Raw genomic sequence first — 27,698 nt, forward strand, 5'->3', positions numbered from 1 at the left:
CTACCTACTTTCTTGAGTGCTTTGACACTGTAAGATTTGATTTGTTTTGCTTTTGCTGTGCCTGCAAAAGGGCATGCTTTGTGCCCTTTTCTAAAAGTCTATTCGATTATCCCATGTCTCAATTGCATCAATTTTCCATGACAGAAAAGGTAATTCTATACTGCTGTGTCAATTTACCCATTGAAGCAGCTTAAGCATACATTACGAGGACCATAGATTATGAGAACGGACGATTTAGCTGGATGTAAAGCAGGTCTCCTCCATTAGGCAGGCCTGATCTGCTTTCTGGCTGCAGGGCATCTGTGCACTCACATATCCGCCCACCCCTTCACTCACTCTTACCCATCCTCGCTACGGCACACTGTCCCAGCACATGCACATAATAGCATACTCAACGGCATGTTTCATCTTGTCTTGCACATCATAGTCTGTGTGTGTGTGTGTGTGTGTGTGTGTGTGTGTGTGTGTGTGTGTGTGTGTGTGTTTGTGTGTGTGTGCGCGCGCGCACTGTATTTGGAGTGTTACTTCTAGAAAGCACTCCCTTAGAGATATCTGTGGTATACCAGTATGCAACCATTAAATGAGTCGCAGTGAGTAACAAAATCGATTTACTTGTATTGTATTACATTTTGGATTACTTATTGTTGTGTTTTTATCTCCGTGTGTTTTGAAAATAAAATCAACATGAAACTTCTCAATAGACTATCAAACATAATTTAAGTGAATACCGAGCTTCACGTCGACAGAACTGATCTCCATAAATGTGTTCCTGATTCTCACAGAGCTGAGCTCGAATCATCACATGTTCATATTGTTTAAATGTAATATCCCGACTCATTGTTTGTGCTCCGTCACTGTCTCGTATGTTGCATTACACAAAGCATCAACTAAGGGGCCATCTCTTTATTCCATTAACATGGGGAGGGAAGTGTTATTCGAGATGATTATAATTAAGAAAAAGGAAAAGAAGGAGAAAAGAGGGAAAGGTTGGCAAAGTTGGGAGACATAGAAAGAGGTTTTTCAGGAGATGTAACAATTACAGTGCCTTCATAAAGTATTCTTCACACCCCTTGACTTTGTAGTCTGTGGGCTAATGTAAAAAAAGCAAAATTTTGGGTAGATTCTTTTCACCCGTGTTTAAACACATCTATAAACTTCACTGATTCAGAAAAAAAAAGGTTCCACTTTTTCTATTCGCTTTTAGGGCCTCTGTTTTGAATTTCAAAATGGCTGCTGTTTTTACCCTATATGTATGATTTTTCGGTATTTAACGTTATTTTGAACATATAATTCAAAGTGTGTGCAAATAGAGTTTGGGTACCAAATGCATTGTAGTTGAGACAACTGTTCATCTGAACTCTGTTTGCATGATATCAATAGGTTTGATGTTAATGTTAAGAAATATTGGTATGAATATGACACTTATTACTGGTATCTGACGAATATTTTCTGCTTGCAATATGATGCATATCCACTGTGAACCAAATAACTTACTGCTTTATTTCAGAAGACCAAAAATGCACAGTGGACATCCCATCCTATAAAATACTTAAGGCATTGAAATTTACGGCAAATTGTTAATTTTACTTATGGTTATGATTCCAGATTAACCATGGCGTCCTGTGGAGAACCATCATGTAAGAAGCGTGCAACTGAACCTTCCATTGACTTTAGAATCTGCTTGTTGTGTCAAGGAGACAAGTTCACTGACATTAAAGGTGTTCATCAACTGGAGCATCTGCGGCTACCAGAACTGGAATCATGCCAATCATTGTTGGACTGTATAAGCAAGAGGGCTCAATATCAAAACCCTGAGTATGTTCGTTTGCATCAACAACTGAGTGGCATATCTGGAAAAGAACTGAACAACCAACATGCAGTGTGGCACAAATCATGTCATGGTAAAGCAACACACAAGCAACACATTGAGAGAGACAAAGCTCAATATGACAAAGCAGTTTTATCTCAAGAATCAAGTGTATTGTCATACAGCAAAGTCGGTGGTCACCCTCCCGCATCACAAACATCTAACACCCCGAAGCAAGCAACTCCTGCATCTACGAGCACACTAACAATATCTCGTTACCCTCCATTCCAAAAGGAACACTGTTTCTTCTGTCAAAACGAGAAGATTTGTGGTGGTAAGACAGAACGCCTTATTACTTGTCGAAGTGTCGATGTTGGAGTGTCAATCCAAAACATAGTTCATGTTAGCGGGAATGAACAATGGAAAGTAAACCTGGCAAACATCATAACTGATGGCGACTTTCTTTCAAGGGACATTATATATCACAAAAATTTCCATACCATTATCTGGCGCAAGTACATACAAGCCAAAGAAAGAATCAGCAACAGTGAACATCAGGCAGAAAATACAGTGAAATTTATTTCTGCAGAGATCGAGTTCAGTGCTGAATTGCAGGAATCTATAGATCAAGGAAGCATCCCACTACAGACAAGAGCACAGTGATAACGCTTCTGGAAGATCTGGTGGCCAATGACACAGCTCCAGCTTCTGCACAACTTGCCGAGTTTGAAGAGGGATCTGAGACATGTCTTGTAGTTGATGGAATGGGAGTGGTGCGGGAATTAATGGCAGTCAAACATTTCAAGACTGGCAAAGAACTTGCAATATCCTTTGTCACACTCATTGACTCAAAGGCTCGTGGATATTGTCAAGTGTGAGTTATATTTGATAATTACACCAAGATTACATCGCTGAAGGAGCAGACTAGAGAGCGGCGGAAAGGCAAGCTGAAGGGAACTTAATCCTACATTGTTCAAGACTCAACAGGCATCAAAGACAAAAAGATGTTTCTCGCCAGCAGCAGCACAAAGGATTCACTAACTCTCTACCTTTCCCATCAGCTCATCCACTACAGTACCATCAAGGTTATGACTGCAACACGGAAAGAGGTCATGACGAATTATGAAGTTGAAACAATGACCGGTATCAGCACACAGGAAGAGGCGGACACTTATAATTTATCATGCTGTAGAAGTTGCGAGCAATGGAATGAATGTCCACATATATTCACAAGACACTGATGTGCTACTTTTGGCTCTACGAAGTACACCACTACTTGGCAACCATTCTGCACTAATCATGGGCACAAGCGAAAGGTGACGGAAAGTCTTCCTACAGCCTATATATGGCAAGCTTGAACCAGAGAAATCAGCAGCTTTGATCAACTGGCATGCTCTCACAGGCTGTGATACGACAGGACATATCCAAGGGAAGGGAAAGAAGGGGTGCTTTACAACTTTCCTGAAAGCAAGCCCCACCATTCTGAGAGCACTAGCTGACCTTGGCGAAGGGGGATGCGCCATCTGAAGAAGGTCTTCATGGTTGTGAAGAGTTTCTTTGCTCTCTTTTCTCTCCAGTTGGAGTGCACTTTGGGCAAGCAAAGATGCTGAGATGGTTTTTGTTCAAGCAACTCACAGATGAACAAGGAGTTGACAAACTGCCACTGACTCAGGGAACATGGATTGAACATATACGCCGTGCCCATGTCCAGTGTAATATCTGGCGCCAGGATATGGTGTTGAACCCAACTTTTCTTGACCCTTTGACCTTGGGGTGGCGAAACCAAGACAAAAAGCTACTGATTGTTCTTTCTCAGGTTGCACCAGCTCCAGTCTCAGTGCTGCAGCTCGTCAGGTGTAACTGTGAGAAATCAAAGTGTTCAGGAAGGTGCTCATGCAGAGGAAACAGTGTGGTCTGTACCGAACTTTGCAAATGTGGTGGGGAAGGCGACAGCTGTACGAACATAACACCACCAAGGATTGGTGAAGATCTTGAAGTTGATTGAAGCAATGACAATTATAAATGTTTAATCAGTAACTTTGACACTCCTGATTCATAAATGTAGCATTTTCATACCTTTGAAAAAAAACTTATCCATCTTCTAATTGTATAACCACCCAAATAAATTTATATTGAATTACATGCTCTATATTATTTCTGTTAAATGTTTTGGAGGATTGGCAAAGAGTGTTCCAATCATAAATATGTTGTTATTATTGGAATCCTCCTGTGCAAAAACATATGATTAGACACCAAAAACATCTTCTTCTGTCTATTGGTTCAAAAGTAATGGCATTTTACATAGAAAACCCCCGAAATCAGGTGGCCATCTTGAATTTTTTTCCAATATTTAGAGTATTTCTAGTGCTCTTAGTTTGCTTCTAATGAATCTTTGTCCCCTTTATATGAGTTTACATAAAATAAAATAAATATCGTATGACATTTGAATGGATCTTCTTCTTTCGGCTGCTCCCGTTTGGGGTCGCCACAGCGGATCATCCGTATGATCCGCATAGTGATTTGGCACAGGTTTTACGCCGGATGCCCTTTCTGACGCAACCCTGGTCGTCTTACGACGCAGGGATATGGTACACCTATTTTAACCGGGGCATACACCGGGACCAGTATACTGGTACTCACTTCGCCGACCTCGGAAGGATGACAGGCTGAGTCAACCTCCTGGTGTGTATTAATTCAAGCGGCCAACAGGGCTTGAACTCAGGACCTTTTGGATCCCAAGCCGCTACCCTTACGACTACGCCAACACCAGGCAAAATGACATTTGAATGGATAGTTATGGTTAATTTGCAATATTATTTTTAAAAGAAGATTTTCGGCGGTGGCCATTATGAAATTCAAAATGGAGGCCCTAAATGTTAATGGAAAAACTGGCACCCTTTTTTTTCTAAACCAGTGAAGGTTCTAGATGTGTTTAGACATGGGTGCCATGAATCTACCCCAAAAAATGACAAATCCAGAAAATGTTACATAAGCCCACGGACTATTGTCACATTTTTTTTTTTAATCGACTGTCGAAAAAATTGAAAATTGACTGAATTTAAAATGGATTATATTTTTAAAAAATTTCACCGATCTACACAAAATACCCCATCATGACAAAGTGAAAACATGTTTTTACAATTTTTTTGAAATTAATTAAAAATTAAATGCTGAAATGTCTTGCGTCAATAAGTATTCAACCCCGTGAGTCAATACTTTGTATAAGTGCCTTTAGCCTGGTGTTGACAAAGTAGTTAGGGCGGCAGCTTGGGATCCAAGGGTCCTGAATTCAAGCCCCGCTGGCCGCTGAATTAAAAAAATACACCAGGAGGTTGACTCAGCCTATCATCCTTCCGAGGTCGGCAAAATGAGCACCAGTGAACTGGTATGGGGGACACTGCATCAGCGGCATAGCCGCGTCCCAACCAATGATGCAACCAGCAGCCACAGGCTGCACGAGAGAGAGAGAGAGAGAGCGAGAGAGAGAGCGAGAGAGAGAGAGAGAGAGAGAGAGAGAGAGAGAGAGAGAGAGAGAGAGAGAGAGAGAGAGAGAGAGAGAGAGAGAGAAAGAGACAGAGACGCGCCTTTGGCAGTGATTACAGCTTCGAGTCGTGAAGTGCTGCAGAGACTGTTGTCCTTCCAGCAGGTTCTCCCAGCTCAGCCAAGAATCACTAGTTCTGCAGAGTAGTCATTGGGTTCTTGGTCATCTCTCTGACCAAAGTCCTTCTTTCCAGGTTGCTCAGTTTGGTTGGATGGCCAGCTCTAGGAAGAGTCTAGGTAGTTCCATATTATCTCTATTTCCTAATGATGGAGCTCACTGTGCTTTTGGGAACTTTCAACACTCTAGAAATGGTTTTATGCCCTTCCCCAGATCGATGTCTCATCACAGTTCTACGAACAGTTCCTTGGACTTCATGGTGGAGTTTCTGCTCTGACATGCACTCTCAACCATGGGACCTTATATAGAAAGGTGTGTTTCTTTCTAAATCATGTCCAACCAATTGAATTGGCCACAGGTGGACTCCGATCAAGTGTGGGGACATCTCGAGGATGTTCAAAGGAAATTGGATGCACCTGAGCTCAATTTGGAGCGTCGTAGCAAAGGGGTGAATAGTTATTGATCCTTGAGATACAATACAACGCATTTCAGATTTTCAATTTTTAATAAATTTGTAAATTCTGAAAACATGTTTTCACTTTGATATTATGGGGTAGTTTGTGTAGATCGGTGACAAAAAATATTTAATTGAATCCATTTTACATTCAGGCTGTAACAATAAAACGTGAAAAAGCTTAGGGGTGTGAATACTTTCTGAAGCCCGGATGAAGTGAAGTAAGAGAAGGATGGCAAAGACTATGTTTGGGTTTTAGAAAGTATATAACAAGCAATACTGCACAGGAAGGAGGGGAAAGGTCAAGATTTCCTGCCTTTTTGGCACACATAATAAATAACATGGGAAATAATTTCTGAAAATGTTGAGAAAAAGGTATAAAAGTAAAATACTCTGTAAATGCCACCACTTTATCCTGGGAAAATGTACTCTTATCTTTCGCCCCTTTATCTTTATCTCAGAATACAATCATGTGTTCATAGTTACCTGTCTACCAAAGGTGGACGAAGGTTACATTTTCACCCCCGTTTGTCTGTTTGTCCGCAAGCAGGATATCTCAAAAAGTTATGGACAGATTTGATTAGCTTTTGATGAAGATCTAAATCTGGATCTGGACACTACAATTTTTTAATTCTTCAGTGATTCTTCTCCATTGAGAGATGGGACCAAAAACGATATATAAGCAGATTTGATTTTGGTTCAAGTCTGGATCCAGATCTAGTCTATCAGTGCGATACAAAATGGAAACTGTTCAGCCTGGTGGAGGTATGCGCTCAACTGAGTGCTGTTCTAATCGTCTTCATCAGAAACTTCCATTCCATTATGTTAGCCTCTAAAAACAGACACTCTCTGATGCCTGGTGGGAAAGTAGTTGTAGTTGTGGTATGAATCCAGTATTACCTTCCAAAAGTGAAATATCACATGACGAGCATGCAGAAATCAAAGTTTTGACTGTTAAATAATTAATGAATATTCCTTGCAAAACATTTAAGGCAGGCTCCGTGTTTCAGTTCGAAATGAATTGAAGATTCAAGAGGTGATATATAACTGGTACTGTAAATGATATGGCGGTTATTTTAAAATATGTTTTGCTTGCGGGGTTTCAGCAATCCCGATCAAACCACGCTTTGGAGAGAATTTTAAAGCTGCTGTCCTCTCTGCTTTCATGTACTTATTGGAAGAGAAGTGTGTCGGTGCAAGTGTGTGCGTGTGTGTATGTGTTCTGGACAGGTGGAACAAGTAAGTACACAGTTGTGAAAGTTTGTGTGCCTCGAGTGATGCAATCTGGTTAAATAGATGCTGTTATTGGTCCAACATAATTCAGTCGTACAAACGGATCAGGTCATAACCAGCACTGCTATCTGTCTCTTCCTTTAGATCTACTCTCCCGATCATACCAGTAACAGTTTCCCATCAAACCCTTCCACGCCAGTTGGCTCTCCTCCTCCACTTACAGGTACCATTTAAACCTTTGCACCATCATTCCTCATTATATTTGTACTTAATGCATTTCTCCCACCAGTAAAAGTCATTCGGGTATCTGACTCAATTTATTTTATTTTATTTTTTCTCTGCAATGGCATCATGTTTCAGCAAAATGGCTCTGGTGGTTTAATTGAATCACCCTCAGCAATGAGTACAACAGGGTATATGCATTCTCATTACGGCTTCAAATCCGTGAAACAAGTGGAGCAAACTTCAATGTCCCAGCAGCTTGTTTTCATGGCGGTTCCAAAACATGATTGTACGTGCAATGCAACATGCTATCTTTCATGTGTTTCTTAAACGTGTAAATGAATGTTCATCATTTACGTAGATGCTCTCGTATTCAAGCATCATCATTATTTCAAAGATCACAGCTGGGATAGAACAATGGCTGTATATATATATATATATATATATATATATATATATATATATATATATATATATATATATATATATATATATATATATATATATATATATATATATATATATATATATATACAATATTAGATTCCTGCTTTTCTGTTTGTCAGCCATAATTCTATCCCCACGCATGTTTTTTTTTAAAAACGGGGGGATCTTGTAATCGGCTCACTGTCCGAGCTGTCTCGCTATCTCCTCTGAAACGGTTGAGCAGAAATTCACCAAACTTGGTTGTCATCATAATGTGACACAAAGGTGCAAGAGCAGTATCACTTTTGGCCCCACCCCCTGGGGTGGGGTCAAAGGTCAAGTCCTGGAAAATGCAATTAGGGGCACATTTTTAAATGACACTTTGTATGTGCAATCAACATCGGGGGGGGGGGGGGTGCATTAAATACATAGTGATGTTTTTTGAGGGGGGGAGGGGATTTGACCTCGGGTTCATGCCCCAGGCGTGGAGACTTAGGGACGCAGACATCAAAATGGGAAAGCATTTTAAATTCAAAATTTGATATCAGGTCATTCTTGGTAGAACTTTTTTGCCATCTTTCAACTTTGCTTTAGGTGAGAAGTGTCACAAGTTCGGTGAATTAATCTGACATAAAGACAATGGATATGGATTCATGACGTATAACAACTCTTCATAAAAGCCATGGCCATGGATTCGGCTATCCACAGAGGAAAGCAAGGGGGTGGGAGGAAAAATAACATGCAGAGGGCAGATTAAATGAATTCAATAGTAGGCATGTTCCTTTCTTTGTGGTGTGGAATATGGTGACCGCATCATGTAGCTCACCACGAGCACGCTTCTGCCAAACAAGCCCCAGGCCGGCAGAGAGCTGTCATCTATCGGGGGGAACCCGGCAGTGCTGTCCTTTCAAAACAGCCATCCAACCTGGCAGCTCACAGTCTCCACCCCACTCCGGTTGCAGACCCAGTCTGTTTCTCCCTCAACCATCCACACCATGCAGCTCACTCCATGTTCAACTTCCTCTCAGTCCCTGTAGGACTCCTGCCCAGCCTTCCCAAGCTTTAGCAGGAGAACGCCTCGCAGCGAACCACAGTGTATTGCTCTGTGGCCCCAGGGAAGTGATGTTTAACACCCAGAGTGCCGTGGCACACAGGCTGGTCATCGATAACGCGAGGGAGAAAAAAGTAGGAAAAACAGGATACCTGTGGGGCAAATCGCTCGATACAATGCCCGGACTTTTATTTACCTTTAAATTGTTGTCCTACACACAAAATATCCATGAGGGCAATACACAAAAGACTGACGCAGTATGGTAATTTACACCAGAATCTCAAAGCTAAATGGGGAATTCATACCCCTCCCCATGCACTAGCAGGGGTACCTGGCATTGCCCTGTTTATTTTTGGTGGGGGGGGGGAGGTGGCTAAAACACTTCCCTACACCCACTAAGGAATGAGTTTGTGGATCATTTAATATTACCTTTCATATAGCTACAATTACTTGTTGGCACGACAGAGAGATTTTAAAATGGCCCGTCAAGGTCACCTGTCCAACTCGCAATCCTGTGAGATTTGCGGAAACCCCGTGGAATTGCAACTGTCAAGTAACCCTGTGACCAGAAACCAAGAGATCGCAAAATCAACTTTGCACATAGAGAAATGGACTATACTATACTGTACTGGGTGGTTACAAAGTCCCGTTACCACGCCCATCATAATCATCGACCCTGGTAAGGTGTGTGTGTGTGTGTGTGTGTGTGTGTGTGTGTGTGTGTGTGTGTGTGTGTGTGTGTGTGTGTGTGTGTGTGTGTGTGTGTGTGTGTGTGTGTGTGTGTGTGTGTTTGTGAGCGCGCGTGCATATATATATATATACATATAGATATAGATATAGATATACATTACTGTTACTGTTTTGTTTTTTATGACTATAAGTGTTGTGCATTCATTGTTTATATTTATACCTCTTGTCTGGTCATTATATTCATTTATCATGTTCTGAGGGCGATGGGGTGGGGGTGGGGGGGGCGTTGGTGTAACGGGACTTTGTAAACACCCTGTCGATTATTGGTTAAGACGCATTGTAAAAGTGTTACCTTAAAAGTGAAATTAGATGTTCTTCGTCGAACCGTCAACCTCGACCACTTTGAACCACGTTTTGAAGATAAACGGACACCGCCCGGACACATTTGAAGATAAACGGACACCGCCCGGACACGTTTGAAGATAAACGGACACTGCCCGGACACTTTGAAGATAAACGGACACTACCCGGACACGTTTGAAGATAAACGGACACTACCCGGACACGTTTAAAGATAAATGGACACCGCCCGGACACTTTGAAGATAAACGGACACTACCCGGACACTTTGAAGATAAACGGACACTACCCAGACACGTTTGAAGATAAACGGACACTACCCGGACACTTTGAAGATAAACGGACACTACCCGGACACGTTTGAAGATAAACGGACACCGCCCGGACACGTTTGAAGATAAACGGACACCGCCCGGACACTTTGAAGATAAACGGACACTACCCGGACACGTTTGAAGATAAATGGACACTACCCGGACACGTTTAAAGATAAATGGACACCGCCCGGACACTTTGAAGATAAACAGACACCGCCCGGACATGTATGAAGATAAATGGACACCGCCCGGACACGTTTGAAGATAAACGGACACCGCCCGGACGCGTTTGAAGATAAACAGACACCGCCCGGACACGTTTGAAGATAAATGGACACCACCTGGATACGTTTGAAAATAAACAGACACCGCCCGGACACGTTTGAAGATAAATTGAGGTGGAGCGAGGCCTCACCACACGCTGTTATACACTCCGGGAGGGGGGAAGGGAGTAAAGAGAATGGGGCAGAAAAAGGGGTCATGGGGAAGTGCACGGTGTGTTCTGAACATGTATGGGGACTTGACGGAAAGGTGGGGGGGTGGAATGGTGCCCTTATGCACCATTCCCGAGCCGGCAGAGAGTTGTCATCTATTAGGGAGATCCCGGCAGTGCTGTCCTTTCAAAGCCGGCATCAGAACTGGCAGCTCATTCTCCACCCCACTCTGGTCGCAGATCCATTCTGTCTCTCCCTCACCGTCCACACCATGCAGCTCGCTCCATATTCAACATCCTCGCAGGTCCTCTGGAACTACTGCCGCTCCCCCTTTCCAACCTGTCGCAGGAGAACGCCTCACAGCGAACCACACTATATTGCTCTGCGGCCCGAGGGAAGTGATGTTCAACACCCAGAGTGCCGTGGCACACAGGTTGTTCATCGATAACGCGAGGGAGGAAAAAGTAGGAAAAACGGGATACCTGTGTGGCAAATGGCTCGCTACAATGTTCGGACTGTTTTATTTACCTTGACAGAGTCGCCAGGCTGAGGCCTCTGGGTTGGAGGTGACGCTTTGGTGCAGGACTATGTCCATTGGAGATCGGGGGAGTGCTCGTCAGATTCCACATGTTATATATTATATATATATATATATATATATATATATATATATATATATATATATATATATATATATATATATATATATATATATATATGTTTGTTTGTTTTTCTAATACTTGATTCTCAATTTGTTTATTTTCAGCTCTGGAGTTGGGGAAAGTAATCTTTGATTCCTTTTGTGTAATTTTTTTTTTTTCATCGATGTTTTTTCCATCACATGGATCTTTTGATTCATAGTTTGGCCTTTTGGCATCCAGGCCATTGGTAAGGAAGCGCAAGTTGTAGCAACTAAGGGCCAGGACATTATGCAAACCAAAACGGTTACGCCTGCATGATTGTTAAAGTTAGTGTCATTTGACACCCTGCAAGGCCCTTTCTCATGCAAAAACTTGGCGTGCTGCGTGAATAGCGAGTCGAGAGGGGAGTGCGACGCGCGACGGAAAGAGGGAACCAAGAACGAGATCGTGGTGGAGTTGCAGGCGAGGGGTTCACAAAGGATGGTTGGGCTTCGTGACACTGCGGGCCAGAGCTGGGGAGCCATGCTGGGAATGGGGTCTCAGTGAAGAGTCCCACACAATGAGGCACAGACAGGCCTATGCAAATTTGTTAGATCCCAGCTGAAGGCACACTACGTTAATGCAGAGCACATGGGGAAAGGTTCATAAAAGTAGGACACTTCAGTACAATGGATTGTCGATTGAGTGTATTTTAAAATCGCCATCTCACTGTTTCTCAGCCTCATCCTACGACCACGGACTTGCCGTAGACATATTCCCAGCAGTTTCGTTTTCTCCACATTATTTTCAGCATCAGTGAGCATTTTTTTTTTCTAGGCTAAAGTGTTTTCAAAAGAACAGTTTGTCAATTCTTTTTATTTTTTTTATTTTTTATGCTTCGTTGACCTTGACCCCGACTGCACTTTGTGGAGATCCCTTTGTGATTCCATTATTCCCCCAGCATTTTGTCCTCCCTGTTGCTCGTGCAGGTGCAAGTCAGTGGCAAAGGCCCACAGTGCATTCGCCTTCTTCGCCCAACTATGAAAGCTCACTGCACTCACTTGTGAGTAGAAACTTTGTTTCTGCTTTATCCTCCATGTCATCATGTTCCTTGATTATAGTTGCGTAGTTATTCTGGAACAAATGAATGAATAAAGGGGTTTTTGCAAATATTCCCAAAATATACCCCCACCGGCCCCATTCTCCCCCAACTCTTCCTTTCGCTTCCGGTCTCTTTTGGGTTTGCTTTGCACGTGGAAATGAACTATCGCGTTGCAGGATCGAAAGTGGAAGTCAGCTTGTCTTCATTCAAATTTACTTGCATTTACCTTTGACGACCTACACAGGCATCCTTTTTGTTTTTTGTTTTTTGTTTTTCTTCGAGGAACGGCCATTTTGGAGACGAAAGGTTAGCATTTTTGGTTCACCTCGTGCATCCAGGTAACTGACAACATTAAGTGACCTTGAAATGTCAGAATAAAGGAAATAACGAGCTGCTCCTCTTTGTCAACAAGCTCTTGTCCTTCCTCCCCATGCACTTGACAAATCATTAATCATGCATGTTCAGGACTAAGGTGACTCCACGTACCTCTTTGTGCTTTTTATTTTCTTTCACACTACAGTCGGCTTCTTCAAATGAATCGCCATTTGATGACGCTTTCTCAGGACTGTACAGTATATATAAATTTTTTGTTTGTCAGTAAAAAAAATACCGGTACGATCTATCGCTCTGGAATTGTAAACAAGCCCTTTCTAATGTGATCTGGTGAAACCACAATGTATGAAAGAAATTCCGCTTTGTGTTACAGTTGTGCCGTTGGCAGAACTTGCCAACAGCCGATCTTTATATAAAAGCTTAAGCATGTGTTTTTAATTCTTTTTGCTCCCTTAACCGCTGCCCGGTTTGCTTTGCGTTGCTGACAGAGCATTTTTTAATGCTTTTCCTATGGGCCTCGGCTGACTTGAAAGGAACAAATAAATCAGCAGGCTGTGAGACGGGGCTGCTCAAAATGGTACTGATGCTGAGGTCAGTTAGAGTGGCGATGAAAAGCTCATACTGAATGTAGTTTTTCCAGCCTTTGACAAATCCATTTTCTCTGCCAAAACAGTCGGGATAAAAAGGGCCGTCATTAAATATGTAAACCACCACCGAGCGTTCTTCATTACCGCATTTTGATGTCGAAGTCTGCATTATTTTGAAGACCCGTGGAGCGTCCCGAGTTTTGAAACGAAGAATTGATAAAGTAGCTCGGGAGAGTCAAAACCATCCGTTTGGTTCGACCGAATGAATCAAAAAAATCTCCAGAAAGCTTTCCTTTCAATTTTTGTGCTTCACTGGTCGGGGCTGCGTCTGCTGCACGACCTGCTTTTGTTGGAACTTGTGCATTGAGGTAGTTTTTGTGTATACACTACTTACGTCTGATTGGCTCTGTCGTGTATACATGTGCGGTGCCCTGCAGGCCCTTCTGGACTTGACTTGGGAGGGTAGCACACATACTTGGAACAAGAAATGGGCCTGGACTGAATCTTAAGCAATTAACTCGTTTCAAGAGGACGTACAAAATGCTGATTGTGCAAAGAAACAAAAACAAAGCATCGAAGAAAGTAACATTTTGGACCCAAAGCTTGAGAGCACATTCACACTGTATTTTCATCTTACTTTTCACTCTCGGCGAACCTTGCCTGTATTTAACTACAATGTTTCCCTTGTCAACGCTCTTTTTTCCAATAGAAAAGTCGGGTCGAGCAACAACTTCATGAACACTTGCAAGATGCCATGTCCTTTTTGAAGGACGTTTGTGAGGTAACAAACAACACTTACACTTTGCAGTTTCGACGACGATCTTTGCAGTTTTTGAAATCGACGATCGAGATTTGCAAGATGCAGATTTGCGAGAAAAACCGTCAAAAGTATACGGCCAACATCATCGTTGCCGAAAGAGGATTGAATGATGCTGGCCATAATTCCCTCGAGAAAGACATTAAATGTAACTTTGAGATCAAGGTTTAATTGTTTAATTTAAATGTGATTATGTTTTTTGTTGTTTTTCGTTTTGTCCTGAACAGGGATTCTACCCTTTTCATTACACTACGGAGTACCAGACTCACTGGTGTAGTGGTTAGAGTGTCCGCTCCGAGTCTGGGAGGTCGGTGGTTCGAACTCTGGCCGAGTCTTACTAAAGCCTATAGCTCTTCTAGTTCTTCCACGAGCCTAGATTATGTATATTTAAATTAAATGGTATGTGCTGCTTCTTTGCTTGGCAATAATTATTTAAAAGGACATAGAACAGACAATCCCCAGAGGATAGCATCCATGGGGAGGAGGAAACTCCCCCCCCCTTCTTATGAAATGCCCCTCATTGCATAACTTCTTCGTTTGTACGCAACACAAGGCTGTTGGTCACATCATTGGCTGACGGTGCGGTGTGCCGCCAATGCAGTGCTCTCTGTAGCTTAGGGCAGGAATTTGTAAATTTTTTCAGGGTGCTGACAATAGCTCGGATACTCTTTGCGTAGGACACCATGGGATCTTTAATATCCACTGACGAATGGTGGCAGATGGGACACCCGTTGAACGTCCGTCCGAGTGACGGCACACACATTGATGAATCACCCTGCCTGTGAAACACCAGGATGGTAGTTTATAGTTGAGTCGGGATTCAAACCCAGGCTAGACAACTTAGAGGCGAGTGTGCGTACCTCTTGGCCTTCTTGTCAGCCCATTGCATAACTAACAGTAGTATAATCCAATCCTGAGCTTTGCCGTGATGCAAGAATTCCAATGGCGGTTAGTTTTCGCTCTGGGGGCATTACGTTCATTGCGTTTATTGATGATTTTCCTACGGAGGGCTCCATTTGGGGCTCCACAGAGAGCCTTCACTGGAGCCGATGCCCAGGAAAGTGGTGCGTCGTGCCTTCATTGCCGACCGGAATCTCGCCTGACAATTCAACTCGTGCATAAACTCGATTGTAGCTCCCAGGGAGAACAGTCTCGATGCAAATTAAAACAAATTGGACTGCTGCACGAGCAAGCTGCTGTGAAAACAGTGGGGGGAAATTACGGTACTCTGTACATAGGTGGTACGCAACCCACAGAATGTATAAGTGTTGGAATTTGAGAGGTTTCATCTTACTTGGTTGAATTTTGTTGTGCTCTTCTGGGGGTATTTGATCCAGGATCCTCTTTGCTTTACACTTGCAGAGCCGCATGGAAGACCGACTAGATAGGTTGGACGACGCCATCCATATTTTGCGGAACCATGCCGTGGGACCTTCCACCGGTCTATCTGGCGGCCACACGGACATGCATGGTCTGCTCGGACCATCGCACAACGGGCCACTTGGGGGGTTGGCCGCGAGCTACGCTGCCAGTCTACCCTCATCTCGCCATTCCTCAATGGTAAGTCGTTAACAGCGGACAAACTCACTTGCGGTCATGTTAATTTATACGATATATTAATTCAGATAATTTGTTTGATTTGCTTCTTATATGTGGAACTAGAAAAGTTACTGCTTGTTTTGGAGTGGGTACTGCTGTTCGATGATCGTCAAGTTATTATTACAAATTTTCAAACAGATTTATCCAATAAATTTGTAAATTGATTCCGAATGACAGAATATCCTTTGTGCAATGGTTCCTGCAATATTTTGTGGAGAGGGGGGTGGGGGGTGGAGACCCCTCCAATAGTAAGAGGCCATGTTTTGGGGCAGGCCATTCACCACCTTATCTTTGTCAATATTCCCAAGTGTTTATGTGTTTGTTTGTACGTTTGTTTGTTTGTTTGTTATTCTTTTACGGCCAAACTGTAGAACCTGGAGGCTCCAAATTTTAGGTATCGGTACTTCAGAATCTGGGCAAGGTTTTAAGCAACACCACAATGGCCTTGACATCCATTGTGATGCCACCAAAGGCTGCTTATGAAGCGTATATTGGGGTGTGGGGTCAGGCAGTGCTGCCGCAGGCAAGAGGTAACCGCCATTAGGCCAATAATTCCACAGCTTTGCAATGTCCGACACCTCCTGAAACCACCGCCAGGAAAAGCTCACTCAGCCGGACGTTGCCAGATTTCCCCCTCTCCCCGTTCAGTGCCCAGTATTCCCTCAACTCCCGGCATTGCCAGGTATTCCTTCCCCCTTCCCCTGGGGAAGCTCCGGGTATCCCCTGCTAGTGAACAATAAATGTGAGAGAGATGAACTTGTGCCAATATACCGGTTACAGGTCCTGATCATTTATTTGATGTTTCAATCATTACGCTTTATTTGACTCGCTTTCTGTTTCTAATATTAGTGACATTTGACAATGTCAACCGAAGTGAGGTTTGCAAGGAAAACCAAACAGGAAAGAGCTTATTACGGCAATTAGCTTGACTGCTCATTTTCAAAATGGATCCACAAATGATCGCTCACTTGCTGCCATGCTTTCATGTAACTTCAGTAATGGAAGAAAGAAATTGCAACTTTTCTCAAGTCACTCGTTCATGCTCCGTGTTTACGCAATCGTGACATTTTTATGAGAAATTGTCTTTTAAAAAAGGGATCTTTCTCGGTTGACTGACTGTGTGTAGATTTTGTCCCGACTTCACTGAGTTTCGTGAAATACTTGAAGAATAATTATTTGATGACTTTTTTTTTTTTTAAGTGCATTCCTCTAAGGTGTGTGAATATTTTTCAATAAGAATGTATCAGGATCGAAAGTCTTCACAAAGGGATTATAAAACTTGACTAAATATTTACAAACTTTTGTGGACCCCATTGCTTTGTGTAAAATTATTTGTCCCAGGCAAGAGCATTCCAATAGTAGAACTATAGTAACTATATAGTACTAGAGTTAAATATTATAGTGTTACTACAGTACATTTGGTAGTTCTACTGCAGTAACTGTGGGAGTCAAAGTGGCACAGGCTTCGTTCAGCAAATGCAGTGTGTGCTGGTCACCTGTTGAGGTGTGTGTGTGTGTGTGTGTGTGTGTGTGTGTGTGTGTGTGTGTGTGTGTGTGTGTGTGTGTGTGTGTGTGTGTGTGTGTGTGTGTGTGTGTGTGTGTGTGTGTGTGTGTCCGTCCAAATGGTGCTGAGGGCCTGCACTTCTCTTTGAGCTGTCTAGTCTGGGTTCAATTCTTGGCTTGACTGCACATACAGTACTCTGATCGGTGCTTCACAGGCAAGACAGAGCATCACAAAGTGTACCATCCCTAGGACAGATGTTAAGCTGGCAATCCATTTGGAAGTATTACTTCATGGACATTTAATAATCCGACAGTGTCGTTAATGAAGAGTCGGTGAGCTATCGCATTATTTAATGCTGTGATGATATTATAATTAAGTCGTCATTGTAAAACGCTTGTATTCTCTATATCTTTTCAACTTCTGCTATTAAAACTTTCATTATTTATTTTGTTATACTTTTTCAGGTTTACATTCATCTATCTTCCCCTTTTTTTTAATTCAGTTTTTTAGTGGTGTGTTTGCTCAGCAGTAGAGAGCTTGTGTCAGCGCAGGTATTTGTAATTTGGCCAGGATGCCGGCAAATACTCACCTCCTCTTCGCGAAGGACAACGTAGGATCTTTAACATCCACCAGCTAATGTCGGCAGACTGGATCGCCAACACGTATTGATGAATCGCTCCACCTGTGAAACACCAGGTGACCGTTTACAGTTGGATCGAGATTCAAACCCAGGCTAGACAGCTTAAAGAGGAGTGTGCGTACCTCTAGGCCATCCTGTCAGCACACATTTCTTGTGAAGAGATGTCACTGCTGGCTTCAAGCATCAACCTCATATCTTCATTTTTGTGGTCGATTATCCCACGGTGAACAGCAATTACATTACATGTGTTTATATTATTACCGGATGTGTGGTCAACAAAGATTTTCCAACAATTTTCTTATCCTTTTGCACCTGCTTCGAGCTGCTTTTCTTGCTTATTAAAACACTAGCATATATAACCCGTCCCTTCGCTGACCGGAATATTGAGAAAAAGAGGGAAAGAGAGGGATGTAGGAGAGGGAAGGAGACTGGGCAAGAGAGAGAGAGAGAGAGAGAGAGAGAGAGAGAGAGAGAGAGAGAGGGGGAGAGGAAAGGAGAGAGGGGAGCAAGGAATAGTGAGGGAGTAAGTAGGGAGGAGAGAAAGGGAGAGCGAGGAGGGGAGAGGGGAGGGGTGGGAGGGAGAAATGGGGTGAGGAAGGAGGAAGGGGGGAGAGAGAGAAAGAGGGGGCAGTGAGAGAGAGAGGGGAGGGGGAGAAGGGGATGTGACCATGAGGGGAGGGGTAGGGGAGAAGGGGATGTGTCCGTGAGGGGAGGGGGAAGGGGGGGAGAAGGGGATGTGACCGTGAGGGGAGGGGGGAGAAGGCGATGTGATGGCCAGTTTAACATCCATCCAAGAGATGACACACAAATTGATGAATCACGCTGCCTGTGAAATGACGGGATGACAGTTTATAGCTGAGTCGGGATTTGAACCCAGGCTAGACAGCATAGAGCGAGTTCACGTACCTCTCGGCTATCCTGCCATTTTGTGGGGATTCATTGCTTTGCAACCACTGAAAACATTTTTCAATTATCTCTTGAACTCGTATTTCACTTGTCCCGTTGCTTTACTCATTATAATCCTCTAATTTATTTTGCCTTCCAAATTGCGGGGATATCCCCACAGAGAACCGCGCCGTGGTATCACTATGGAAGCTTGTAGAGCACTGAACCCAGCACTCCAACGAAATGATTGAAGAAACTTTAAAAAATAATAATAATAAACGAATAAGTTGAATTTTTTTTAATATGTTTTTATCTACGTCAAAGTGACGGGTCGTATAATGAAAGCAGATTACACAAAAAGGGGAAATGTGTAAAAATAAAATAAAATAAATTTTGCAACATTTTCGGTGGGTGAGGCACCGCTCGATACACCGCTGGGCCCAATACAGGTAGGTGGGGTCTGAACTTTGTCTGTGGATCGATGTATTTTTGGTTGTATCTTGCAGAGGGACCGTGCGGAGTGACAATGCTGGTACTTTTGCCATGTATCGCCATGGCTTGCAAACAAACAAACAAGCTGTTAGTAGAGTGCTCGCCAAGTGATTTAAGTACTCAAGCAAGCACTCGAATAAAACGGTTAAGGAACGGCTGGCTTGGCAAGCAATAGTAACCTGATTGGTCATGTGACACACCCACAAAAACAAAAACATCACAAATTTCTTAACACCTTCAGATCACTCCACATTTCGTCACTACTCCACGAAATCCGATCCTCAAAGCCGAAATCCTATTTTGATTATATATTTTAATTTGTCCGTTAGCGGTCATCGTGGAAAATCGCATCATATAAAGCATAAAATCACTCCAAACTCTGAATTTGAAAACTATGGTACTGTGACAAAAGCGATGTACAGGATACAGCGGTTAGTAGGTATGAAGACCGGGCATTATGAGTGAGGAAAGTGGTAAAAAAGACAACATATGAGCACTTTATTGTTGTGAAACCGTTGCGGCCTGTTCCACATCAAGGCATTGTTGAGCAGGCCGAACAAAATGGTGACTTAAGACCCCAGCGAGTTGACAGGGCTGAGCAAGATGGTGCAACGCCATCTTTGTAAGGCTAATTTTTGTTTTTCATGATGAGCACCCCCTAAATTATCTTTAAAAGGGGTGTTTAAATTTACGCAAACACCCAGTTTTCATTCATGCACCACCTTGGAGTTCCCTTAGTATGCATGCAAAGTTCGGGGTCTCTAGGTTTCATGGTTTTGGAGTTATGGAGGAGACGTGGTTTGTCGTTGCCTTTCCAGCAATCAATCAGGGCAGTGATTTGTAATTTGTTCAGGGTGCCCGAGATAACTTACTCAGTCTTTGCAAAGATCACCGTGGGATCTTTAACATCCACCAAATAATGCAAGCATGTGGGACACTCATCTAACGCTCATCCAACAGATGACACACACACACACACAGGAAGTGTTATGGTGCAATTAACATCCATTAAGAAGTGATAGCATGTGAGACAGCCAGCTTCATGGCCCCCTCCAAAACGATAACCATTGAGGAAAGGCACATCTCATAATGGGGTACTAAATATTGGTTCCTTTTTATTGTACGTGTTTGTTTTTTTTAATTTAAAAGGAAGAATTTATTATTCTTGAAATGGGTCGAAGATTACTTGAATTGTTTGCTGTTAGTTCAAAATGCTATAATTACCAGTTCGACACCATTTTAAAGCTGTGGTTGGTACCTGTATCCTCGATGAGGACTTCTACTTGTTACCCTCGCCGGAGGAGAGGGCATTGCATTTGGGTTTGTTTGTTTGTTTGTTTCTCCGCACAGAACTGTAGTGTTTTTCTCCGCAACCGCTTTTTGAATTGAGACGAATTTTCACCATCGGAGCGACCGCACATGTAGAATGTTTTATTGGTAATTATGTCAGGTCACGTGGTGTGGCAGCCATGTTGGAAAAATGGAGAAACTTTGGACCTCTGTATCTCTGAAACCGCACCAAGGAAAATAATTACACTTGGCACACGGCAATACTCCTCATGGGGAATCGGTGGGATTCTTATGACGTCATAGGTGACTTCGTTATGACGTCATAATTGCATTACGTAGAACGCCACATCTGATCAGTATGAAAATTTTTGAAGGTCATCAAGGGATAAAATGGTCCACAGGAAAAATATGATGTCATTGGGTCACGTGATTCGGCCATATTGTTTTTAGATATAGAATGGAGATAGAATAGAAACAGCCATATTGTTTTTTTTGTTTTTTTTCTAACCTTCAAAAATCTTTCTCTGAAGTGGCTGAACAGATTGAGGCGAAACTATACACGTATGACCACCTATCCATGAGGAACAAAAGGTTCACACATATGATGTCATAGGTCATATGATTTGATAGCCATATTGGATTTACCCTAAAACCTATAACAAACAATCTACAGAATGGCTCGACAGATCGAGGGGATACTTCACACAAATGTTCCACAAGCATTGGGTGTACAAGTTTGTTTAGGAATAATTGATATGTCAAATGGTTTGGCAGCCATATTGGATTGAAGAAAAATATTAAATCATGTTTTCTCTGGAACTGCTTTACCAATTGATGTGAAACTTCACAATTATGATCTAGTCGTGATGGGGAATACACGTTTACAATTTCAACTTGAATGGACACATAGTCTGGCAGCCATAATTATTTAATTTTTTGATCTGGATTCTTTTTGTTTTTTCTTTTTGGATTTAATCATTTTTTAAACTTTTTTTTTAATAGGACTCACTTGGCTGTATCTGGATGGGTTTGAAGTTAGAGTGGTATCAGCTGAAATGTGAATCCTATCCAGGTTCCTCCTGATGCCTTCATGTTTGCTTTTTGCTTGTTTGGGTTCCTTCTGATTACTCCAATTCAGGACTGTACCTGTTTGTTCTTCCATTTGATTTAAATTGAAACTATTTTAATCCCATTTTTTAATTCAATCGAATAATAATAAACGTCATGGGTACAGGATCAAGTGTCCGATCAAAGCGGGGTTGCGTCAAAGCGGGACGTCTTGGTACCCGGTCATCACTGCCAGCAGTTATAAAGTGGCAGTTCTAATTATGTCTCTTAATAATTACATCACACACCAATACACAAACACCACACAAAATACATGACAAAAAAATACACAAACACCACACAAAATACATGACAAAAAAATACACAAACTCCACACAAAACAAGTCCTGGTGAGGGTCGACAATCTCTGATTGCTCTTTTTCTTGTTCTTATTTTAAAATGACAGATTTTGAAAGTTAAAACTACATTGGAGATTATTGCTGAACCATTCACATTGACTTTAATGTCCTGAATCATACAAAAGTGTGTGTGTTGTTCTGACCCCATTAATATATTTTTCTATCCTACAAAAAGAGTCCTAATACGTCCTCAACTCTGCGTGGCATTTGAGCTCACATGATTTTCTACCTGCTATTTGGGATTAATTTTATCCTCGCAGGACCGTGGAGTTGATTTCGCAGTGTGCCCCACAAAATAGTGACACATTTTCAGTTGTGATTTTTTTTTTCACTTGCAAAATCGAAGATTTTTCAAGCATATTTGTCAATCGATTTTGTTATTCTGTCTGTCTGTCAATCGCCTACAGGTCACAATTCTAAACCAATTGTCATGAAACTTTACCAAGTTGTAGAGATCATCTCAATGAGAAGCCTATTGATTTTGAGGTCAAATTTCCAAAATCATCAAATTTCATCTGAAAAATCATCACTTTACATCCTATTAACTTGGATATTAAACAGCAATTGCATAGTGCATCACTGAATTGGGAAAGCAACTCCTTTTGAGGTCAAAAGGTCAACTCAAGGTCAAACATCTAAAATCATCAATTTCAATCTGAAAGAATCAATTTTCACCTGATTGACCTGACCTTTGATGAAGATTGTCAATTTTAATCTTGATGAAATGGACAATTTGATGTGTCAATGGCAAGATTTGGAGAGGGGAATGGATTTTGCAAGTATCGTGCTCTGCACGACGTCTTTTTCTTGTTTATTTATTTATGTAGACAGGCAACACTCATGGAAGAGCTTGTACACTGAACGGATCAGGACATACCTGGACAAAAAGGAACAGTGGAGAGAGGGGAGGGGGCACCAATAGCAGAGTTGAAGACCAAGATAGAGGGAGACTTGGACAAACAATGGGTGTGGGGAGGAGTGGGTGGCAGGAGAGGATGCCTGGGATGGACATGATGGATAAAGAAGGAAATTCTCATGAGGGAAAACTGGAAATTTGGAAGGAAGAGCGATTGGGGTGGAATGGAGGGTAGGGGTAACAAGAGTAGAAAAGATCATGCTTTTGGATCAGGGATGATCTGAGATAGTGATGAACAGCTGTCTTGAAGACCTGGAGGGAAGATTGAGATTGAAGAGAGTATGGAAGCTGGTTCCACAGGCAGGAAAAAAAAAAAGAGGATGCTTTTGGGACACAATATTTGGAAGCAAGCACAGAAATGAGACATTCAGCCTTCTCATGAGCAGAATTGGCTGTGGTTCCATTTCAAGAAATGGAAGGGGAGCATACACCAGAGACAGACTTAACAAGGTGCCCCCAGATTTTAGAGGATGGAATCAAGTTTGAAAGTTCAATCTCTGTCCAGGTGCTTCTGAGCTCAGGTAATGGACCAGAAACAAATATCTTATTTTTACCCCATGCGCTCAAAGCAAAAAGTGTGGTTTAGCAATGGTTCATCTTGTCTACCTGTGTGTCCACAAATGCCAGTTTATGATCAAGGAACAACTTAATTCCAAATGAATGTTATATTTTAAACATGAATCAGAAAATGAACCTGTAGTTTAGCGGAACTTTGGCTCTGAATTTGTCCCGATCGTGCATGTGCAGAAAGGAGTGAGATAATATATATTTTTGCTCCGTCTTGCCTGTCTGGCAGTCAAACAAAATTGATAACCATTCCAAACATGAAATTTAATGTTTTTAAAGACGTCATCAGGGACATAAACAACAAGCATGACTAACTAATGTAACGTGTTAAATAAGGTGGTGTAAAAGATGCTGCTTCAACGGCGATGAGCTTGTGAAAAAAGTTTTTTTTTGTTTCCTACAACCTTGAAAAAATTATTTTATTTCAATTTCATAATACTTGATCACCGCAGAAGACAAATCGCCTTTTTAGCACTTTCCAAAACCTTCCGTTTAGCAGTACTGGGACAAAATATTGCAGCATTTTACGTCGTCATGACCAATCAAATTTGCCACTCACAGACCCTTGTTATGCCCTTTTTTTCTCTCAAGCCCGCGTGGGGTAAGGTTTTCTATAAACTCTCCAGTTTTATTTTGGTTTTTTTGTATACTGAGACGAGGCTCGTAGAAGAGCTAGAACACAGAACATATCAGGACGCAGCTTAACAAAAGGAATGGCAGAAAGAGAAGGGGGAAATGCCAACAGCAGGGGGGGACGGACACAGAAGGGGGGAGGGACAAAATAAACGCAAACGGACAACAAGGGATGCGGGTAAGGATGAGGAATAGGAGAAATGCAGGGGTGTATAATATGGATACAGAAGCAAAGTCTCAGGAGGAAAAAAAAACCCTGGAAATTTGGGTGGTGGGAGGAGTGGTTTAACGGAGATAGAAAATATCATGGATTTGGGTGGAGGATGACTTGAGATTGTGGTGAACAGTTGTCTTCAAGACCAGGAGAGAAGAATGAGATTGAAGAGAATGTGGAAGTTAGTTCCACAGATGGGAAAAAGAGGAACAGATTATTGCAGGTGTGATCCTGGATTTAGGTAGTTACACCAGAAGGAGGTTTCTGGGGGGACAAGCCCAAAGAGAGTAGAGGATGCAAGACCAGAAAGGTGGAGGAAGAAAACAGAGAGACCACCGACCTATCTGTGATGGGAAATTGATAGGCCCCTGGACTCAGCCTCATCGTGGGATATTCCAATGGCCTTTAAGGCCTTGGTTTCCGTGACATCAAGCTCAGCAAGCTGTGAGACAGGGGCACCAACCCAGAGGGGAGAGCAGTACTCCTCAAGCTGTGGATAGAAGTTTAGGTGTGACAAGGAAGGGCTTTGCACGGTGGAGGATGCCCAGTCGCCGACTGGTTTTGGAGGCCAACTTTGAAATGTGGTTTGCCCAAGAAAGATCATGGCTGATAGTGAGACCCAAGAGTTTGAGTAACAGAGCCTCTTTGAGAGGGTTATTATGAATGTAGATGGGAGGATTTGTGGTACGGTCCTTTCAGACAGAGAAAAAGTGAGTGTGTAGGATATCTCAGGATTGGAAGACATATTTCAAGTATTTTATTTCATGAAGGTCTGGAGAGAGGGAAGAGGCTGCTGCGTGTCCGTCTGCAAAATGAGGGATGTCATGGCAGGGGGTGGAGTCATCGGCAAAGAGATAAAGAGGATTTTCCAGAGAGTCGGAGAGATCATTTATGAAGATTAGGAATAATATTGGGCCTTGAACACTGCCTTGGGAGACACTCCAGCCTTGACTCAAAGAGGAGATGAAAGGATTCCATTGAGAGCCACATCTTGGCGACGAGAGTAGAAGTCAAAAGCCATGTGTGGAGTTGGCCTGGGATGCCATAGGCAGAGAGTTTGGAGAGCAAGAAGGGATGCCAAACTATATTGAAAGCATGATATATGTCTGGACTAGACACGGCCCTGATCTCATGTCTGATATTGAGGGGCTCCATCCAGTGTTTGGAGCATAGAAACAGCATGTCCAAGGCAGAGTGACCTGGTTTCAATCTAAATCATGATCTGAGATGAAGCTGTTGGAGAAAAGGAAGGATTTCATCTCAACTATGGTGATGGATTCTCTAACCTGCTGATGATTGGAAGTAAGGTGATTGGTCTGTAGTTATGGTGATAGGTTTTTACACATTTTTTATGTCATGCTGTGATGTTGGCTGATTTACATACAGATGGAAGATGATCTCAGTAGGGTAAATGATAAGGTGAAAATGGCAGAGAGAGGTAGTGCAAGAACAGCAGAGCTGAAGCTGTCCGTTCTGGTTGCAGAATCAGTCGATAGTTGCCAAAAATATTTAAAGTAAAATCATTAAAACACACAATGCATTAGTTTTGGATTATAATTATCATTCTCATTCTGTTGTCTAATACAATGCAGAATACCACACTGTTGGGATTAGAAACAAAAAATGTTTCCACCTCTCTACTCCCACCCCCACCGCATGAGATCCTGGACACATTTCATTAAATGTGAATTTCCCTGCGCTCTTCCTTTGCTGTATTTTATTATTTAATCCAATGCATTGATATTTGAACACCTTGTAAAGTCAATTACCATATAAATGGGTGATGGCATTGTGGGGGGGGGGGGGGGGGGATATAAACTTTTGGCTTAAAAATATATTTGAAACTTTATTAGCCGATCGTGGAGCTTCTCCGAATCGAGTGCGGTGGCTTTCCTTTCCCTCGTCAGCCATTTCCTCAAGGCATACCTGTAAACTATGCTTTTGAAAATTAAAAACCTTGTTAAAAGCCTTGGCAGTGTAAATTTGATGAGGGGGTTACTGAAGCAATCTGTTTGATGATGCTTAAAACCACAATGGTGGTTGTAGGTTATTTGGGGTCCATTTGCTTTCACAATGAAACAGTATTTGAAAGGTTGGTTTTTATAATCAGTACATGTTGCTACAGTCGATTTTGCAACCAATTCCAAGATTATTTGAACAGCAATTAAAATGATAAATGTCATTTAAATATCTACTCTTAAGGTTACCAAGTACTTCGACTCAAGACATGAAAACCAAGGACTTTTATGTACCCCAGATATGTGGATGATAACTGAAATAAATATGAGCTTGCACATCCTAGATCAGCCTGGTGTTGAATTAGCGGTTAAGGTGGCTGGCGTGGGACCTAAGTGTCCTGGGTTTCATCCCCTGTCGGCTGTTGAATTAACACCAGGTGGGGTTGACTCAGCCTGTCGTCCTTCTGAGGTCGGCGAAACGAGTGCCAGTTTACTGGGGCAATCACCATTTGGGGTAACATGCGTCGGAGTGGCGACATGTCCAGGACTGTACTCCTTGCCAATGAAACTGCCTCGGCAGTGCAAAAGGAATGGTTGTATTATTATTATTATATTACATCATAGATCATCAACTGGAAGAGGTTAAACTGAAGTTTTAAAATGGTATGATCAAGCGAAGTTTAAATTGACAACCAGTTTTTCTTGCAGTTTTAAAGACAAAACTGGAAGCGATGGAGTATTGAAGTTTTGAAACATAGATTGAATCTGCTGAAAGAGCACCACGACAAATGGCAAAGGGGTCATGAACTAGCATTGGGATGGTGGAAAACACGATGACACGGGACGAGCAAATACATACAGATGGAGACAGGATCAAACGAATCGTGATCGAGACAGGATTTGACACTTTATTAGAAACGTTGAAATGAGCAGTGGCCACCTTGAAGAACTACGGCCAAGAGGAGGATCGGATGGACAAAGGGAGGCAGTTCCGGACAAGAGAAAGGAGGGACAAAAGAATGGTTGGGATGTGTGGGATTCCTGTGTCAACATGTGGCTATTGATACTTAGTGCTGTGAGAATCGATACTCGACTCAAAACCGACTGGTGAGATTTGAAACACGACACATCAACTTTCAATATGCTGCACATTTGTCCGTTGTTTATTAATGTCCTTGTAATTCAGGTTAAAATACAATGATGTAATCTAATGTCCATGTATTCTATTTGCAATCTTTTTTCTGATCCTTATATCACTATTGAAATTAAAGTGCTCTGGACGTCGGCAGGTTGATGTTCGGCAGTTGGTGAGTCGATAACTGCTTCGTGTTGGGGGTGGAGGGGGCTCATGGAGGAAAGCACAGTTAAGTTAATTCCTTTTTGTTACTAATCTCATTTGTAGGTTTATTACATGTGGGGTTAA

The 27,698-nt window shown here is 42.3% G+C and overlaps 1 protein-coding gene across 7 annotated transcripts in view; it reads left to right on the forward strand.

Moving 5' to 3' along the window:
* TCF12 (transcription factor 12) overlaps nt 1–27,698 on the forward strand; it is a 359,298-nt gene that overhangs the window by 261,558 nt on the left and 70,042 nt on the right. For 5 of the 7 annotated variants that reach the window (XM_085847283.1, XM_085847284.1, XM_085847281.1 and 2 more), the window contains 5 exons: nt 5,679–5,777; nt 7,297–7,375; nt 12,262–12,335; nt 14,004–14,075; nt 15,474–15,671. In XM_085847283.1, coding sequence (XP_085703409.1) covers nt 5,679–5,777; nt 7,297–7,375; nt 12,262–12,335; nt 14,004–14,075; nt 15,474–15,671 — 522 coding nt within the window. The remainder of the gene's footprint in view (nt 1–5,678; nt 5,778–7,296; nt 7,376–12,261; nt 12,336–14,003; nt 14,076–15,473; nt 15,672–27,698) is intronic. The other 2 variants (XM_085847286.1, XM_085847287.1) reach the window with 1 other exon arrangement.

Source organism: Eptatretus burgeri, chromosome 11 (assembly GCF_056783735.1).
Source record: "Eptatretus burgeri isolate ZD-2024b chromosome 11, Ebu_testis_v1, whole genome shotgun sequence".
NCBI classification, from domain to species: Eukaryota; Metazoa; Chordata; class Myxini; order Myxiniformes; family Myxinidae; genus Eptatretus; species Eptatretus burgeri.